General features: G+C 43.5%; 1 protein-coding gene across 1 annotated transcript in view; it reads left to right on the top strand.

Annotated features, from left to right (window-relative positions):
- LOC138471871 (ficolin-1-like) overlaps positions 1-20,734 on the top strand; it is a 546,996-nt gene that overhangs the window by 30,961 nt on the left and 495,301 nt on the right. The window contains exon 3 of the mRNA XM_069609730.1: positions 9,196-9,249. Within this exon, the coding sequence (XP_069465831.1) occupies positions 9,196-9,249 (54 nt within the window). The remainder of the gene's footprint in view (positions 1-9,195; positions 9,250-20,734) is intronic.

Genomic DNA, 20,734 nt, shown 5'->3' with positions numbered 1-20,734 from the left:
CGTCGTGGGTGATAGCAGTAATTCACTTTATTAGGAAAGTGTACCCAGTAAAGGCTGACAGCAAAGGAACTGCAGATTGGAAGTTTACCTTGTGGTGGGACATGTGGGTCTGCGAACTAAATGGTTTCCGGAAAGGAGGAAAAGGGGAGACTGTGGACTTTAATCTTTATTCTTAAATGTTTGTTTGTCCTTTTGTAAAAATTGCAACGCAATTAAATTCAAATAAATAAAAAAAAGAAAAAAAAAATTCTACAATACTTCTGGGTCTAACGATGTTTCTTTTAGTAATGGAGTTAAGCTGGTGGCTTTTAGTACATTAGGTACAACACCATTATTATGGGAGAAGTTGACAAATGTCGCTAAACAATCCAACTCACAAACTCATACAAACACCCAAACAAAGGGATACTAGCAGGTAAAAGAGTACCAGAGATTGAATCCTCCTTGAAAAATGACAGGACCCTTTCAGCGTGTAGTCTGGAAGAGCAGGTTGTGATCTGGTCTTGTTCAGAGCCCACTGATTTTTACTTCTAAAATCTCGATTCAAAAAGAATCCCTGAGAAGTAATGTATTCGCTGTCACATGACACCCGAGCTTCTGTGATTCGGAGCACACCAATTTAACCTGAGACCAGGGAAGTAATCCAACCCAGGAAGGCACCAGACCCTGCAATATATCACAACCCTGAATCCAAGAGGGAGGCACAATACAACAACCACAGCGACGCAGATGCAACTGTGGGTCGCAGCTCAATGATTTAACTGGAGTACAGGAAACTAACCAACCCAGGAGGGCACCTGCTCCTGGAATTTTATAGAAACCGGAATCCAAAACAGAAGCACATACAACAACCACAGCGAGGAAGATGCCACTGTGGGTTGGAGCTCAACGATTTAACCAGAGACCAGGAAAGTAGCCAACCGAGGAGGGCAACCAGCCCTGGAATATACTGCATTCCGAATCCTAAATGGAGGCTACAACCTAGAACCTCAGTGAGGCAGATACCACATTGACCTACCACTGACCTCAGGAAAGAAAGCCAATCAGGAGTGCACCTCTGGAATGCACCACAAACCCAAATCCAAAGCCAAGACAGTCAGACCACAAACATGACAATATACAAGAAGGACAAAGGAACAAGAATGGAAAAAAGAAATAGGAAGGAAACTGCACCCCCATGGAAGGTGAACAACCCTCGAGAATTTTCAACACCTCAAAATCCCCACTAGCCATGAATAAATGGACTAAGGACGCGGAACAAGACAAGAACAAAAACAGAATCCATCTCCCACTAACTCCCCACCTACAGAATGGAAAGCAAACAACCCACAAACAACCCACAAGCAGGCTCCCAAACAATCCTGCCCCCCAAACCCCACAACCCCATACCCCAACACACAGAACCTACCAATTCTAAAGACTTCTTCAGGAAGACCCCAACATGAATCAGAGCTAAGTTAGAATCCCTCACCATCCAACCTCCGTATATAACCAAAGACTGGAAAAAAGACCACAGGTACCAGCAAACAACCCACTTCTATGAACCAGAAAAAAGAAAACCCAACCCTCATTTTAATCGAACTCCTTAACGTAGAGACAAAGACCGCAACTACACAATCCACACGTAACAGCCTCATCCAGGAGTAAAGCGTAGGAAAAGAAAACCCGACAAACACCACCCTGACCGAGACGCAGGAAAGGATATGCAATGATAAACAAAGAAAAGCATACACTCTACACTGCAGCCTACTAAACGTAAGATCTATGGGCAAACACAAAACAGAAATGTATGACCACCTAAGCAAAGGTTGGCATCAACACACTCTTCTTAGCAGAAACATGGCTATCGGATAATTACAAAACAGTCACCCACAAAGCCACACCAGACAACTTCAGACTAATACATTCTTACAGAGAAAACCAAAGAGGAGGTGAAATTGCCATAGCACACAAAGGCCACATCTGTGTCACACCACTCCTCCAACCAATATAGAAACTGCAAATTACTCCTAATCAACATCAAACTCAATGACCAAGCCAACCTACTGTTCCTCCTGATCTACAGACCACCATCCTACAACCTCAAATTTGTATCAAAGCTCACTGACGCCATCGCCAACCTCTCCACTTATCATGATAACATAGTTGTTCTATGGGACTCCAACATCTGCTTTGAAAGAGAAAGCAAACCACAGCAAAATCCCTCAGCGCCCTACTAAAAACCCTCCACTTCAAACAAATAGTAAACAGACCCAAATCACTGTTCTGGACACACCTTAGGTGCAATTTTAGGCAGAGATGGGCTCTCGACCACCACCACCTCACCAGTACCGATCATATGGCGTAATCACCACTTCATCCCATTCACCGCCAAAATCTCTAACTGCATAATGCCCAGAAACGCAATACTTCATACTACTAACAAAAGAAAATGGAAGAGTCTTCACCTGGAAACCCTAACAGAGCTAATGGAATTAACCAAACATCTCCCAGCTAAACAAAACGACCCCAGGCTCAGTGGAAGAAAAACTTGACAGCTGGACCACAGAGGCCCTTGAATAATTAGCACCTGCAAAACTCTTCAAAGCCAGCGCTTGGCAGCAAGATGGTTGACAGAAGAACTGAGGGAACTCAAAAAAACTAAATGCAAACTGGAAAAACAATGGGGAAACTATTACAACCAATCCCAAATTCCCTTTACAACTGTACAAATAAGCAATTCTAAAAGCAACTAAAGCATACTACACCACAAGAATCCAATCTGCAACAAACCCACAAAAAGAAGTATTCAAAATCCTCAAGGAAATCAAAAGCCCAACATCGTGCAACAAATGCATCGTACCATCACAATCCCTAGGTGACAAAATCACAAACCACCTAAGAGCAAAAATAGAAGCAATTCAACAGACCACTGATGCAAGCGGCTATAAATGAAGAGACTTTTATACAAACAAATAAAAGACACCAACGTCACCGTATCCCCGGGGGACCTATGCCCACCAGGCATCTTCAAAGAAATCCTCAACCACAGTCCACCAGCATCATACTTCCGGCTACTAATGAACCTATCCCTAAACACAGGAATAGCACCTAAAACATTCAAATCAGCATACATCAAGTCCCTCCTAAAAAATGAAATGGGAAATGCAGAAGACCCCACCAACTACAGACCTATATTGAACCTACCTTCCCTAGCGAAACTACTTGAGAACCACATCTACAAAATACTACTCAGCCATGTAGAGAACAACGGAACACTCAACCACTCCCATGTCAGCTTTAGACCCATGAGAGGAACAGAATCAACACGTCTGTCAGTATGGGATGACTTAAAAATAAACAACACGTCTGTCAGTATGGGATGACTTAAAAATAAACGCAGACAACAGCACCCGATCAGCTCTTATACTACTAGACATATCAGTTTTAAAGTGTAATAATCATTAATATAATCTTTTGTAAAGTTTTTATAAAACCAACAAATAAATAAATAATAATAACTAGACTTATCAGCTGCCTTTGACACAATCAGATACACAACACTAATCCAGAGACCGGATGAATGGAGCATAAAAGACTCCTTTCTACAATGGCTAAAATCTTTCCTCACCAACCGAATGGAAAGAATATACCACCATTTACATCTAATACAAAAACATCACCTGTGGCGTACCGCAAGGATCTAGCCTCTCCCCACTCCTGTTCAACATCTACATATCCCCCCTAATGAAACTCATTCAAACCCATGGACTGAACGCCTAAAGCTATGCAGGCGATACCCAACTCATCTTCAAAATACCCTCAACCAAAGACTCAAACAATATCGCCAACATATTCCTCATGGGCATATACATCTGGATGACAATTAACAATTTCAAACTATACCGGATCAAAACAGAAATAATAATCTCCCCCCCAGAGGATAAGGGAACACACACACACACATATCTGGGCTGGCCACCATGCATGGGAATACAACTAGAGGCATACGCTGTGATAAAAAACCTGGGCATACTTGTGCATAACAGACTCCCACTAGAACCACAAGTCAATGCAATAGCAAAGAAATGCTTCCACCTCCTGCGACTAATTGTTGAGATACTACCCTAACTCACCTTCCCACGCAGAAATCTCACAATCATCTCCTTGGTCTTATCGAGACTAGATTATGCAAACAGTGTCTACCTTTGAATGCCAGAACACCTCACAAAAAACTCCAAAGCATCCAAAATACCGCAGCAAAGCTACTCCTGAGACTAAATAGAAGAACCAACATCACACCAGACCTGAGAAGCCTACACTGGCTTCCAGTAAAAAATGCATTAACTTTAAAGCCCTCTGCATCGCTCACAAATCACTACACGGAGAAGTAGCCAAACTTCTCCAAGCCAATATCAACCACTACCAACAGGAAGAAACCTAAGATCGAGCAACGATGTCCACATCGAAACAAAACAATACCACAAAAGGAAATCCGGAGGAACTAATCTCTCCCATTTCATAGCCAAACTATGGAACTTGATATCGAAGGAAATAAGAACAACAGCGCCCACAACTCATATCCCGGCTCCAAACCAATCATGGGACAGTACAGCTCCAGGAACAGACAATAAAAACAACACACACTACTAACCACAAACCACCCCTGCTCCTTGCTCCTCTCCCGCATTCCTCCCACGTGCCACACATGCCCAAAGGGCTAGCAATACTACAAACAAAACACACAATCTAAGCATCGTCCACAAGAACTAAGAGCTGTAAACAACAAACATACCAGACACTGGACATTACCCCTCCAGATACCACAAGCCCAGTACAAACAAAAAAAGCACACTCAGAAAGCTGACATGCACAGACACCAGTTTCTCCTGATTCTGCAAGCATCAACCGAAGAGCACAAACTCTATACTATCCCTCTTCCATCACTAACCTCCCCCACCCACTTTCCTTACAGAGCCATGTGTGCGCCTGGAGGCCATGCAAATGGTAGCGGTGCTTGGTTTAAATCAACATAACATTATCACTAAACTTAATGAAGTCAGTCCAGCAAAAATTAGAGGAAACTGTGAGCATATTATTCCAGTACAGCAGCCTATACATGTGGTGCAGAGTGAGAAAAGTATCAAAAACACATTCCCTTTCATTGTTTCCCCATCTAACATAATGCTGAGCTACACTACACTAAAATATATAAAACATGAAGCTATAGTAAATTAACATGTCTAATAACTTTAGTTCATACTACCCCTCTAAAGCCACTCATCTATCATCTAACAATTACAAAAAAAGGCGGCCGGGTGGACAGCTCATAGGCAATGCGTTTGTCTTGGAAGCAAGACAACACATAGCAACACAGGTTCAAATCCTAGGCTCATGCTTAGAAACTGGTCCCTGGTATTAAGCATGTTATAAAAGAACATTTATTAATATCAGAGTCCTTTCCCCCAGATCAGGGGATCTGCAACCTTTGGCTCTCCAAATGGTTTGGACTATTATTCCCATCAGTTCTAGCCAGAATTTTCACTGGTGAGAAAGCATGGGAGTAGTAGTCAAAAACATCTGTAGAACCGTAGGTTGCAGAACCATAATCTGCAAGTCTTGGCTGAGGAAGTTTTTTTTTATTCATCTCATTGAGGGCAGTGTTTATATTTTGGTTCCAGCTACATTTGAATTTAGCCACACTAGAATTGTGCTGAGTTAGTTAACGTTGCTTTTGGATTTAGCCACACTAGAATTGTGCTGAGTTAGTTAACGTTGCTTTTGGATTTAGCCACTCTAGAATTGTGCTGAGTTAGTTAACATTGCTTTTGGATTTAGCCACACTAGAATTGTGCTGAGTTAGTTAACGTTGCTTTTGGATTTAGCCACACTAGAATTGTGCTGAGTTAGTTAACGTTGCTTTTGGATTTAGCCACACTAGAATTGTGCTGAGTTCGTTAACGTTGCTTTTGGATTTAGCCACTCTAGAATTGTGCTGAGTTAGTTAACATTGCTTTTGGATTTAGCCACACTAGAATTGTGCTGAGTTAGTTAACGTTGCTTTTGGATTTAGCCACACTAGAATTGTGCTGAGTTAGTTAACGCTGCTTTTGGATTTAGCCACTCTGCAACTGTACTGATTTGGCGCCTGCTGCTTTTGAAGCTAACCACACTAGTATTGTACTAACTTGGTTACCAGCGCTTTGCATTTAGCCACAATAGAATCGTACCAACTTGATCCCTGCTGCTTTTGAATTTAGCCACACTAGAATGGTACAGATTTAGTTAATGCTGCTTTTGAATCTTGTCACACTCGAATCTGTACTCATTTGGTTTCCCACTGCTTTAAATTTAACCACACTAAAATTGTGCTCAGTTATTTGGCGTTCCTTTTGAACTGTACTGAATTAGTTAATGCTGCTTTTGAATTTACCCACACTAAACCCATACTGATTTGACGTCTGCTCCTTTTGAATTTAGACACACTCAAATTGTACTGAGTTAGCCTTGCTGATTTTGATTTTAGCCACACTAGAATTGTACTGATTTATTTGTTTAGATTTAGTTTAGATGCGCCACTCTGCAATCCATACACCAGGATCAAAGCACAAAATGTATGAACAAAAATAAAACTGCTCAACACCCAGAGATCACCTGAAACCAACTAACTACCCTCTCTCTCTTCTCCACATCCTCAGACCTCTGACGTACTACTCACACCCAGAGGGCTAGTTAAACAACACACCAAAAAACTTGCAAGCTGCACACCCTTTCTAATCATACTACAAACAACTCAGACACTGGACGCCACCCTTAAATACAAAAGAAGCCAAGTGCACATAACAAAACAAACCCAGAAAACTCATACACACAGACGCCAGTTCAACCTGGTTCTACATGCATCAATAGATGAGCACAAATTCAATCCTATTCCTCACTCCCGCACTAACCAATCCTACCCAATTTTTTTACAGAGCCACGTGAGCACCTGGAGACAATGCAAATGGCAGCTGTGTATAAATCAACATAACATAACATATAAGCAGATATGAATACATGTAGCCACATTGGGAACATTTCCATGGTTTATGGGGAGGTTGGCAGGAAGGTCAGTGTGGTTTTAATGTGCATTTCCTTTGGCATTCGCCTGGCCTCGTTGAACTTGTTCCCTGTGCTTGCCTCCTCTTTTGAGAAATGCTGCTAGAATGCCTGCCTGTTACCACTATGTCATATTTAGATGTAATGGCTTGCTGTAGAATATTTTTGATTGCAATTGAAAGTCTTAGGAATGCCACAAACATTTGCCTTTGTCTTTCTTGGATATCAGTTTCCTTTCCAACTCTGAATCCCACCTCAACAGCAGGTTTCATCAGTAGTATGTGGCATAGACATTCATAAAAGAGAGTGTCCAGAAATGTGGACATTGCCTGGTTAGAGGAGGAGTCCTCTTTCTCGTTCCTCTCAGGTGTTATGCTTAGCAGTTGATCATGAATAAGAGGTCTGCAATCTCTGCCCCTCCAGATGTTTTTGACTACAACTCCCACAATCCCTCCGCTTTGACTATGATGGCTAGGGATGATGGGATATGTAGTCCAAAATATTTGGAGAGCCAAAAGTTGCACCTGTCTACTCTAGTGTGAGTTGGGATCCTTCATGTTTGGCACATTCTATGTTTGTCTCTCCCTAAGCAATGTTGATTTCAGACTTGCAGTTGCCCCCACTGTTTTCAGTCCTCTCTATGCACTCTGGCATTTTCCACTTTTATTTCAACACCAAGGACTGCGACAGAGGACTTCAGCTTAGTCATACCTAGCATGGTTTTTTTTGAAGCGTTAAGATCTCGTTCAGCTGGCCTTTTATTTTGTCCTTGCCCTACACTTGATCTTCCTAGGGGTGGGCGATTTGGAGGCATACCTCTGCTTATAATAGACAGACATCATATGTTGGTGAAGGCTGGTCTTGAAAATCAGGTTAGGTTAAGGTTTTATTCAGAAGAAATTCCATTAATAAATTCAATAAAACAAAACAACTGTGAATAACAAACACATCATATAATAACCAATCCTAAAAACTCAAGATGCCCTTTGTCTTCTTTTTGAAGCAACATTGCCTCACATCATGCATACAATCTAAATCACGTAGTTCCTAACACATCATCACAGCGTTATTAGAGAAAAGTTAATTTTTCCAGTTCAATCAACTTGTGTGTTAAGGAGCTCCGCAGCTAGGAACCACCGTAGAAAGCAAGGCTGACAACACAACATGTCTGTATAATGCATTCCAAAATGTGACAGCATCTCTACTGAGGACAGAAATGGGCAAATAACCAGTTATCGGGGATGTTGGCCACTCAGGAGAGTCGCCAATGACATTCTAGCTCACTGCTCTTTCACAGAGGTGACGTGTCAATGGGAGATTTTACCATAGGCAGAGTGATCTAACACATGCAGTTCTCCTCTGAGCAGGAGTACCACCAGCAAGCACAGAGACTGGCTCCTGCTTTATTAGGAGTCAATACTGGGGCGCTTCAGCTCTATAGGCACGGTGAGCTGAGGGTCCATACCAGTTTTACCCTTACAGGCTTAGGCTGAATCCCCCGTGTTACAAAATTTGCCATCCAATTCTGCGAGTTTCCCTAGCGAGAATGAATGCAGTCAAATAACATGTTCTGTGGGAGGGTTCCCACTTAAGAGGGTCAATAATGAAGTTTTATAGATATCCAATGAGAAAGTAATATATTTCAAGGGGTCGACTTTTCCCCAAATTTGCACTCCCAAGAAAATCAAGCACTTTCCCAAATATTCTAGGTCTGGAGTTTATAATAGTAAATAATACCAGTCCTAAAATATGCTGCGCAAGGTTCTTAGGGATGCAGGACAAAAAATCACTGCCCTGGCGACTTTTTCCCAGGCGAGAGGATCATATAGAAGCACTTTATTGAACTGCAGCAGAGGAGAAATATCCTTCTCTGTCTGTTCTTGTGGGTGGGACCAGACTCATGCAAATGGACTGTACTTGCAGGAAGGACCAGGCATATATGGAAATCCATATTTCTCCTCAGGTCAGCTGCAGTCAGCTAAACGTGGTTGTAGACACTAAAACAGGTTATTTGGTGGTGGCTGTTCTTATGAGAGGGGTGCATACATGTTTTGATATGTCTCTACAACGTAGTCTGTGAAATGATTGTGTGTAAAATATTTCACTTGTGTTTTTCAGGAGAAAAGGGAGTTCTCGGAGGTAATGGTAAAGCGGGCCCAGAAGGAGCAACAGGTAAAACTGTCCACCTTGCCCTTAAAGTGTAAATGCTGTTCAGCTTTTATAGCCAAACGGAAGCTCAAAGAACACATTGAAAAGGAGAATAATTGTCGAGCCGCCTCACGCCATATGTATGACTCTTGCTGCAATTTGACCTCTAGTCTTTATGGTTCAACGTTTGTCAGTTTACTAAACTCTAAAATGGAGCAGATTAGAAATCATTTTCGCTACGGACCTCAATGACATCACTGGAAGTGACGTGTTAAGACCCATGAGTCTGTACGGCATCATAGGAGGCTATGCTGAATGCCTTTCGCTGTTGATGCCACCACATGCAGTAATATCACTGAAGAAGAAAGCAGAAAAAGCTGACCAAGGTTTTTTTCATGATCAACTATATCTTAACTAGGGTGTTGCAATGCTATGCCAAGTTAGCAGCTGATAGTTGAAAGGAACACCCCCAGTGAAGACATCTACCAATACAGTCTTGCATGTGCACCCACACAAAAAAACACACAGACTCACATACACACACCCATACACCCACCCTCATAAGCAGGTGCTCTGTACAGCCCTGAATGCCCAGGTCATGTTATGTCATCGTATTATATAGTCTCACTAGGTAAGTATAGACATCATAAACTAGATACTAACTACAGATGCCCCGGTGTTGCGAAGGGCACTCTTTTATGCACAGTTACCGCTATCATATGCTATGTACAGCCTCAATTGCCAAGTGCTGCTCCCCTAGGCAAGGTGCACTCTCATAACCAACGTTCTGCCTTACATCCATACATTGCAACCAATATGCGAAGTGCATCCTCATATGCTAGGTGCTGCCATTATGCCAGGTATTGTCATATATGCCGGTTAAATACACCAACACATGTCCTTGACTAGGCTGTGCCTGGGGTAAAGGGAGGAGGTGGCTAGGCGGCTGAGTGCCACCACACATCATGTGAAGCTGGGCTAGCAGGAGGCACATGGAAGATCCCCCGAGTCCACCATCTAAGGTAGAGGGCTGTCAATGAGTCTTCACTTACTCCATTTACTCCATATAGGCCTCTTTAAGAAATGCCACTGGATGTAGTACCATAAGGATCCCCAAATGCTTCCTATTTGAAGTGGTCCGCCGGAAGCAGACTGCTTGAGAACCTCTCTATGGCCAATAGGCATAGGGAACTGGAAGATCTGCTTTAGCAGAGAGGGAGATATAGTCTGTGTGAGTGTGGGACACTGGCTGGAGTCCTGTGCACACCTGTTGAGACAAAGATAGTCGGCGTGCCTGAACTAGGTGCGGGTTACGTTTCCACGTATCACGGCAGAGGGCCAATAGAACCTCTAATTCTGATGCTGCATCAATCATGCCACCCACTGCAAGCATTTCCCCCAGGTTGGCTCAAGGGAAGGGACTGGAACCTGTTACTCAACACACCTGGGATCAAGGGGAGCACCAGAGCCAAGCTTTCTGGGACGAAGAGAAGCACTATTTTTTCTTTTCTTTTTAAACCGATATTGAATGTACTTCCCATTAGGTGTAGAAGTTACAGCATTTTATTTAAAACCAATTAATCTATCCCCATGTTCAAAATTATCAATGCTTTCTAACCCAAAGTGTTGGCTCATAGAAAGAAACTGTTAAAAAAGGCAAGTGACTGAGACCGGATACAAATTATATGCATTTAAAATGAAAACCAATGGACAATACTGTGTTAATTGGAGCAGCTATTTGTTTTAGAACTTGAATTTTTTAATAACAGATCTTTCATGGACATTCTCCAAATCGTTCTTAGTGTTTCTCACTCTCATTGGTGAGTGTTAGGCCTTTGGGCCGATGTGGTTATTTTTCTTGTCTTTACAGTTCCTCAGAGGTTTATTTCTATCAGCTCCAGAAAGTGTATGTCAACCCTCTCTGCTGTAGCAAGCTCAAGGGTATCCACAACCTTTTGCTTCTGCTAAAGAGAGTCTAGATGTGGGCTTTCTGGGATCCCACATTCCAGGGCAAACCAACATTCTGATGTCCTGTAAGGTCTTCCTGGTCTCCTTCCATATTGTTTAGGGTTCAACCAGGAGAGGGGCCAAGGGATCACTCCCTCTTAAGGCGATATGACCTGAGAGGGCTTGCCATCACTGACCGCATTCGGCCTGCCCCCGAAAGTTATACCGCCATTAGCACCCGTGCAGTTTATAAACGGGTGCTAAAGTTGTGTAAAATGTAAAAAAAAAAAAAAGAAATACCTTGAGCTGCGCGACGCTCTGTTTCCGAAGTGTTTTCTGCATTGATGACGATGATGTTTAACAAACCCTGAACTATACAGGTTCCAAAGCGTGAGGTGGAGAGGGAAAGGGAAGTGGAGGCACAGGCCAGCAGCACCCAGGTTTATACGAGAGAATTCAGCATGTGTTTTGAGCTTCCATATTGGCCAGCGTCTCCTTCCAGGGAGCTAATGTGGCAATAAGCCACAAGACGACGGGCCAATACCGCCCCAGGTAATGCCCCCGGGGCTCATTGTTAACTAGGCTCCGGGGGCATTACCGCGGGCGGTATTGGCCCGCCGTCGAGGTGCTTATTGCCATTAGTACCCCGGCCCGTTAGACTGGGGTACTAATGGCATTTTTTTCTGTTCCTAAATGCTGCCGCATTTCGGAACACAAACAAAATAAAAGTCAAAGAAAATGGCCACGGGGAATTGAAAATGTAGTCCATTTTACCTTTCCATGGCGGCCATCTGTTTTTGGAGGGCCAAGAGTAGGACTTTTGTCAAAATCCAATTGAACCTTTGGGTCCTGGGAATTCTCTTAGTGGTCAGGAAGCTTGTGTTCCAATGTTGGTATCCCCAGTTTTCCAATGGTCGTGGTTTCTTGGTATTTATTTTTCTCACATGCTTTGCCATGGCAACTATGGGTTTGACATTGGATATCTGGGCTAATGTTAATGAAACCACCAATGAGGTACTTTCCGCTCTCTCCCAGGAAGGAGGATCCTTGTTTTGACATCCTCTTGGTTCCTAACTTTGTGGCGCTTCAGAGTCTGGGTGGACAGTGGCCTTGACACTTCGTAATTCATCGGGTTCTCTCACCATTTTGTCAGTCTCAATGGTGTCTTTGCCTGAGGGACAATTGGGGACCGTCTGCTCCTCAGGCTCCTCTCCTTGGTCAGTCAATATTAAGGGTGTCACTTCCCAAGCCCATACCCTGACTGGACGCTTAGGGTGGGGTCTCACCGCTATGTCCTGCTTTTCACTGAAACTGAATTTCTCCTTCAGTGAGCTGTCAAGCTTTACCTGAAGGGAGATTTTGCCAGCATGCATCTCCAGCTTGTACCTGGGCTCGACATACAGCTCGGCGAGCATGTGACCTGGCCAGTTATGAATTGGTCTTCCCATCAGGTCCCACAATAAGAAAGTAAGTTGTCCCTGGTGATCATCTGCGCAAATGACGTCCATTACTGGCGCTATGGTTACATCCCCTTCACTCTTAAAGCAGTCTCCATCACCAGTCCCTCAAAGCCCAGAAACTCCACTTTGGTGGAGGCAAATATTTGGCAATCTGGGGATTAAGGGTTTATGAGGGCATATTGACGAGCAGCAGCGTTCTTGAAAATTGATCATAGCAGTCATCTGCCTGTGATGGGGTTTTCTGAAGATCATGATTTAAGACCCCGTAGAAATGTAGGCCTCATCATTCCCTGCTTTTCAGAAGAGCAAAAAGTCTGGGAACAGAATGGTTGGTTAATGTAAGGATGCCAGATCCCAGAATGGCCCTCTGCAGCCCATTTGAATGGGCTAGGGTGTAATCACTCTTCCTGGCGTTGCAGGCCCCCCTTCGACCCTTGGGTATGGCGGGTATGGTTTCCAGTGTGAAATGTCCCTCCTTTAAAGAAAATTCAAGGAGAAAAAGCAAAATCCAGGGTTTGATGACGAGGTTTGACCTATGGGGAAAATAGAAATAGGATTAGGATTCCCCCCACCTTGGTCAAGGCATTGGCGTCCTGCATTGGATAGCTAGTTTAAGCCTTCTGATTCCCACTCCTGACACCACTTGTCATGCAGCAGACCATTTGTCGTCTCTAGACTGTATCCCAGAAGCCTAACACACAAAGGATAGTATTGAAGTACCGCTAAGTACATGAAGTACAGCTAAGTATAGTCCTCCTGTGGGTGGCTGACAGGTGCTGTTGGATAACAGATTTCTGCTCACCCATTTGAAGTTGGCAACAATGAATTGTTTGGAGCAAGTCCTGCTGACATTAAGAACAAGTCAGCAGGAGAGCTGCATCTGCGGCTATTGCCATCGTTATGTGGGGGTGTGAGGTTTGGACGGTGTCACAGAGACCCTCCCTTCAAAGCCACAGAAACGTTGCTAGTTGCTGCGAAGTACTGATAATTACAGTCCTGCTGTGGGTGGCTAGGAGGTGTGGTTGGAGTGCAGAATTCTGCTCACCCATTCGAATGTATTTGTCTGCTGTGCTAACTGGTTACCTGGCCACCCACTGAACCTCACGGGAACCTGGCTCCTGCACGACTAGTAGCCCTTCAACTGCCTCCTGGCTTCCCACCCACTTAGGGACTGCATCTGCAACCCTGCAGTTCCCTACCTCCCTGCACCTACTTGAGCCACCACCATGGGAGCACTTACTGCAATTTTGCCACTGCACCCCCCTACCACTGGCACTACTCCTCTTCCCTCCCCCTCACACTTGCACGATCTGAATGACACAAGGCCTAGTAAGATAGTTTGTTTTGTCCTCCTTCTGTCTAGCCTTCCTTGTATTTTCATGTCTACAAACACTTGTGTACATGCAGGTTATAAATGACTTATCACATCATATCATTTAGAACAAGCCAGCAGGAGTCCCGCATCTGTGGCTGTTAGACAGAATAGTGTGCAGTTCCCTTAGGGAGCACTACAGAAGATTAAGACTACAGGTATATGCAAGAAAATCCCCTTTGGTATCAGTCTGTACCACAAAGATTTAGTTGGTAGCTGTGGCCAAGCAGTCAGACTTATCTCAAGAGGGAGATGAGCAGTATTCAGGGTTTACACATTAGGACTACAGCACTATGGAACAAGGAAACACTGACCAAAGCTTTGTATCAAAAATAATATATATATTTATTTTACACACTCTAATGTTCACACACAAATCACTATTATAAAAGCAAGTTAAATCAGTCAAGAAAAGTATACACAACTCCCTATTTAAAGCATGGAGCCACTGACTGCGTGTGGGGGACGCCAGGCGAAGCCAAAGCAGAACGATACAGCGGGTGCCAGCAGTAGACATAGACTGGCCAATTTCCTGGAGTCATGGTCGACCTGGGGGAGTTCGTGAAAAAGCCATGTCATTGGGGAAGGGGTGATTGTGCACTCTAATACTTTGGAAACAGTAGTGCATACTTCCTCCCAAAACTGGGAGAGGCATGGGCAGGACCATGTGCATATAGTTAGCATCATCTGGCATACATCTAGGGCACGTGGGTGGATGGTGTTTCGACATGCAGTGTAGTCTAATCGGGGTGTAGTGGAATCTATGGATTACCTTGAACTGTATCAGTTTGAATCGTGAGTTAAATGAGATGTCGTGGTGCAGGCACACATGTGGTCCCAACGCTTGTCTGTCATCTCGACCTCGAGGTCTCTACCCGAGGAGTCCCTGAGCTTAGTGAATGGGGAGGTTACCCTACTCTGGAGGATGGTGTACAATCTGGAGACTTTCCCCCTGAAGGGCGCAGTATTTAATATTTCTGAAAATATCGAGTCATTTGGGTGGATAGCAGGAAAGTCTGTGCAGCTATTCTTGAGAGAACGGCGTAGGCCTGCATAGTGTAGCCAGTGGGAGGGCCTGCCACGTAGAGGTTCCGGTAGGATGCGCCATTCCATAAAGATGCCCTGATCAAAAACATCTCAGGCAGTACCAAGGCCTGCGTCCGCCCAACGGCGTGCTGTTGCAGTATCCACTCGAGGAGATTCCGGAAAGAAGTTCCAAAGGGGGAGGTCACTGTGAAAGGGGCACGAGGTGCCGGCATGTTTCCATAACTTATGAAGGGCTAGTGCCGTGGACCAAGCTGGGTCAAGGGGTGCAAACTTGAGGTGATGAGGGTTAGGGAGTGGATATCTCTACCATCTATCGCAAGCCGTTCAAGTTTAATGTGGAGAGGAGGATCAGTAGTTACGAACCAATGTGATGCAATGTGGGCTTGAGCAGCTATCCAGTACCCATCAAAGTTAGGGTGCTAAAGCCGCCTCTTGAATTAGGGATGGTTAGCGCTTCCAATTTTAAGTGGACTGCGACAGAGTGCCATAGAAAGGCATTGATGGTCCGGGTAAGTATCGTAGAGAACTTGTGTCCCGGCCATAGGTGGACATTTAGAAATCGGTACAGGAGCTGGGTCAGCACCACCATCTTAAGGATGGTGGTTTTACCAGCCAAGGAGATTGGTAGTCTAGCCCAGCCCGTGCACTTACGGTCAAGCGTGGCAAGGTACTTTGCAAAATTGACTTCATATAAGGAGCTTTGCTGACGTGTAACTCTACTTCAAGATAGATAATCTCGGATTGCTCCCACACAAAACCGAGTACGTATAGGGGGGCCAGGGGCGGTGGCCTAGGCCAAAGGAAATAGTATAGATTTAGAGCAACTAACTTGGAGACCCAAGAGCTCACCAAATTATTCAACGTCTTTCAATATTGGGTCTAGGTTGCGTTCCGACGATCGGATGAAGAGGTCAGCATCATCTGCGTAGTGGGAGATGATCTCAGGTGGACCGGACAACCTTATACCTCTGTGTGCATGTCATTGGCGTATCCTGTCTGCTAAGGGCTCAATGGCCCTGTCTCATGCCCCTAGCTATTGGGAATGGGGTTGAACACCCATCCGCCGTGCGAACCCTAGCAACGGGAGAGGAGTAGAGGAGTTTAACCCAGGATCTGAAGTGGGAGCGAAAGTTGCATTTTTCAAGAACCTGCCACAGATATCTCCAGGACACAGAATCAAAGGCTTTCTGCATATCAAGGGTAGCTGCCACTGCCTGTCTGTCTGGGTCTATCCGGGCAAGTATGATGAATATACAGCGCAGATTGAAGGAAGTGGAGCATCCCGGGATGAAGCCCGAATGGTCAGGGTGAATGATGTATGACATGTAGGGAGCTGACCGCAGGGCTAGCACCTTCGCATAAATGTTGACATCACAGTTGATAAGAGAGAGTGGCTGATATGATCTGCATTGCGTGGAGGGCTTGACTTGTTTAAGTAGTAATGAAATGATTGCCTCACGAAGAGAGGGGGGTGGACACCCGTTCCGCAGGCCTCCTCCCAGAGAGTTGACAAGTGGGGGACCAGGCGGTTCTTATATTGTATATAAAATTCCATGGGTAGTCCGTCAGACCCGGGGGCCCTCCCAGAGGCTAGCGAGTCTATGGCGTTAGAGATCTCCTCGGGTGTGATTGTGGTGACTAGGGCATTCCTAGTCTCTGGGGAAAGGATAGAGAGCGGGAGGCTGTCCAAGCATATTTCTATTTCGTAATACATCTTGTTCCGTGTCAATATCGGTTAGAGTGACGGGCGATTGATAAGAGGCATATTGGGCTTCAAGGAGGGCAAGCCGAGAGTCACTCTCGGCAATGTCCCTCCGGATAACCCTAAGTATCCCCGACTCCTTAGAGATTGCGATGCCCCTGATATATATATTTTTTTTTTACTTTTTTTAATTGTTTTAGTTAATTAATTAACTTTTACAATCTTATATTTGATACAAACAATTTTGAAAATAATTCATTTTTCATCATTACATATTAAAACACACTTGTAAATACTCATAGTCCAAGAAGAAAGAAATACAAAATGAATACAAAATCAATACAAAGTTATAGATTTAGGGCATTCCGGAAATATGCAGTTGTAATTCAAAATTAATACAAGATCAAAACAAAGTTATAGATTCAGGGCATTCAGGAAATTTGCAGTTGCAATTCTGATTCTCACTAACGAGCCGAAAAAATGATTTTCCATCTTAACTCTTGATTTACATCTGCAAGAAAAGAGTATACATTTGCAAAGTGTGTTTTCCTCAATGATACTAGCTGAGAGCAATCCATGATAAGATGTTTAATAGTTTCTTGCTTTCCTGGCAAATTACAGAAACAACGGTTGTTGTCTAATTTCTTAATTATGCGTCTGTCAGCTAATGCTTCCTTTGTTGGCCATAGATTAAATCTTAGACGCATAATTGCTGATCGAACAGTCAGAGATGGACTTCTTACTAAATAAGGTGTCATAGTTTTGTACTTTTTGTCAATCATGCAATTGCATCAACATGTTTATAGGTCAAACATAACTCTCTAGTGTGAATCCAATTGATGGTAAAGACTTGAAGTTTGGCCTTCATCAGGTTTTTGACTAGAAGATCAATTGATACATCTGAATTTGCAAGCATATGATAAATACTACGCAGCCATTTCTTAGCAAATACATAACTAGACAATAACAGGTAAAATGAAAATGTCTTCAAAACAGTAGTAGTGTCATTACACAAAAGGCATTTCCTGAATAAAGCGCATAAGCGCCAATGATATTGAGCAGTTAGTGAAATTAAGCCTAATTCATAGCGGATCCATGCTACTGGAACCCCTTGGGGTAGATGTAAGATCTGTCTCCAGAATAATGCTTCTAATTTATCAAAGGTACAATCATCAATTAATTCCAACGCTTCCATTACGTATAACAACAGAGGGGTGCATTTTTGGGTATAGTAGGTCCACGCTGGCATGATTGAGAATTTGCCGTAGTTTCTCATTATAATTTTAGTTTGGGATATTGCTATTTGTAATTTTTGTTGCAATCGTTCTAGATGACTTTGATTGCGTTGGCTCATGTCAATAGTAATGCCCAGATAAAGCTATTAGCTTACTACATCGAGTCGTCCTTTTTGGAGCATACATGACAATTTCAGTTTTTCCCAAATTTATACTTAATTGATTGACCTGAATATACTGTGTGAGAAGAGTTAGTAGAGTTTGTAAGCCTACCGGACTTTTGGAACAGAGGACTATGTCATCTGCACCTACCATCCAATTTCGGGCATCTGTTGTTTGATTTACAAAAGCTTCTTTGATGTCATACATAAAGAAGCTGAACAACGCTGACGCCAAAATGCACCCCTGTTTCAGTCCTTACGCAGTTTTAATTGCTGGGGAGAGTAGTCCTTCTGTATTAAGTCTAATCTGTATGGAGGTGTTGGAATGAAGTGCAAAGATGATGTCCTTGAGTGTATCCGGACAGTTTGCTGACGATAGTTTGGCCATCAGCAATGGCCTAGAGACCGAGTCAAAGGCGGCGTTGAAATCGACGAAAGCCAAATAAATTGGCTGTTTAGTGGCTTGGGCTTGGCTCTTGATAGCACTTATGCATGCTAAGTTGATGGCGGTGCCCATACCCGGTACAAACCCTGTTTGATTCGGATCTCACCTTTGATGAAATTTGGTCCAAGAATTGAAATCTTGCAGCACAAGTCTGGTGAAAATCTTGCCGGATGCATCGAGCAATGCAATTGGTCTATAATTGCTGGGTTTAGATCGATCACCCTTTTTGAAGATGGGTACAACAATAGAGGTGCGCCAGGAGTCTGGTATGCTTCTGTTACAAACAATGGCTCTAAAAATGTTGTCAAGTATTGCTGCCCAAGCCGTTGTATTCGCTTTAAACATCACATTATTTAGACCATCTGGTCCTGCCGCTCTCAATCCACTTGAACATTTTATCAGCTCTTCTATGTCAGTTTGCAAAAAGTTTAGGTCCCGTCTAGCTGCTTCAGGAAAATTATAGTTTATGACTGAGGTGCTTGTTTCACTATAGCGTTCAGAAAAATGGAGTATCCATTGCCATTCCATCACCCCATTTATCTGGCTGTGATTTTGTTTGTCATAGTGTGCATTATTTAGTAGCGACCATATTTCTGCAGTGCTTTTATTCTCTATGGTCTGCAGCATGCATTCACTATCAGCCTGGAACATGAGTGCAGCTCTGCCACGCGTCCGATTTCTGAACTTGGTTTTAGCTCTTCTCATAGCTTGAAATTGGAGTTCAAGTTGGAGTAACTTGATTGCTCTCTTTTCTCTTCTCAGTTCTGATTTACGATCTTTCACGTCTTGATTAAATTGATGTTTATGAGAGAAGGCGTGTTGATCATTTTTCCTAAAGACTGTCCTATAGTTGTTCATCATGCTTGCATATGAGATGTTACTCTTTTCTTGCGTGTCCAGATCTTTTCCGAGCATATATCAGTTCTTGTCAGACCACCTGAATCTTGTCTTCGCATTGTTAACCATCGCACTTTGCCTTATTCTTCTTGGAGATTTAGTAGATGGCTTTAAGGACCAGGGCCAAGTTAACGCAAGCAAGTGATGATCGCTGTTTGTTTGTTCTATGATCATAAACTCAGTTGCTATATTGAATAAGTTCTCATCAATATAGATGTAATCAATGATGTTGCCAGAGTCTCTGCGATGCCAGGTGTTTCTTGGTGGCACATCTCCTGGAAGGGAGCCATTGGTCACTCTGAGGTTCCTATCAACCATGAACTGGAACCACCTGCTTACTTGTTCGAAGAGAGTCTTGTTCTTATTCGAAATGCAGTTAAGGTTGATGTCCCCTGCTATAATGGTGGCCGAGATGTCTGTGGAGGCCAATATTAAGTCCATGAATGAGGTCAGTGCTTCATAGAATGCGTCATCTGTGATGCCAGCAGGGTTCCTGTACATGTTGATTAGTCCAAAGGTTGAATGTTGCAAATGAATCCTGACCAGCTGAAGGAACGCATTCGGTGCAGCCCATGGCATGATGGTAAACCCACTACTTTGTTTTACTGCTACTAGTAATCCCGAAGTAGGTCTGCCCTTTGTCGCTTTAACTGCTGGTGACAAGGAAATCTCATGATTATTCCAGAGAGGAGTGTTCCTCAGCCAAGTTTCTTGTAGGGCTATGATATCATAATCAGCCAGACAATTACCTTTCTCAATCTGCAGGTGGTTGTGTCCACGAGTATTCCACGAGGCAAGGGAGATGGTCTGTGAGCAAGTGATTGATTGTTATGCTCTCCGGTTTGTCGCAATTTCATGCACAGATTTCTGATAGATCTGCGGCATGTATTTAGGGTGCTGATTCGGTTGTGGTTCTACTTGTCCTTTGGCATGCATGTCTTGTGCAATAATGAAACCTAGTCTAAATAGCTCCATCTTTGCTTTCCATAGTGCATTTAGCACAACTCTCGATGGTAGCCCTAATCGTATGATTGAAAGATCTTCGTCGTTCAGAAATTCTATTTGATCGATATCTGCCGTCGATATGTCTTCTAATTCAGGAATATCTCCGAATATATTCAAAACACTTGTCCTGCACAGATCTAACATTGAGTATGCTGCTGCACGACATTTCATGATCAATGAGTATCTCTTTTCAATCACCGCGACCGTTGGTTCTTTGTTGTTCACTTTGGTTGAGTTA

This window comes from Ambystoma mexicanum, chromosome 8 (genome assembly GCF_040938575.1).
Source record: "Ambystoma mexicanum isolate Mex_15411 chromosome 8, UKY_AmexF1_1, whole genome shotgun sequence".
NCBI classification, from domain to species: domain Eukaryota; kingdom Metazoa; phylum Chordata; class Amphibia; order Caudata; family Ambystomatidae; genus Ambystoma; species Ambystoma mexicanum.
Note: the sequence above shows the minus strand (reverse complement) of the source record. Positions and strands in the feature narration are given on the sequence as shown.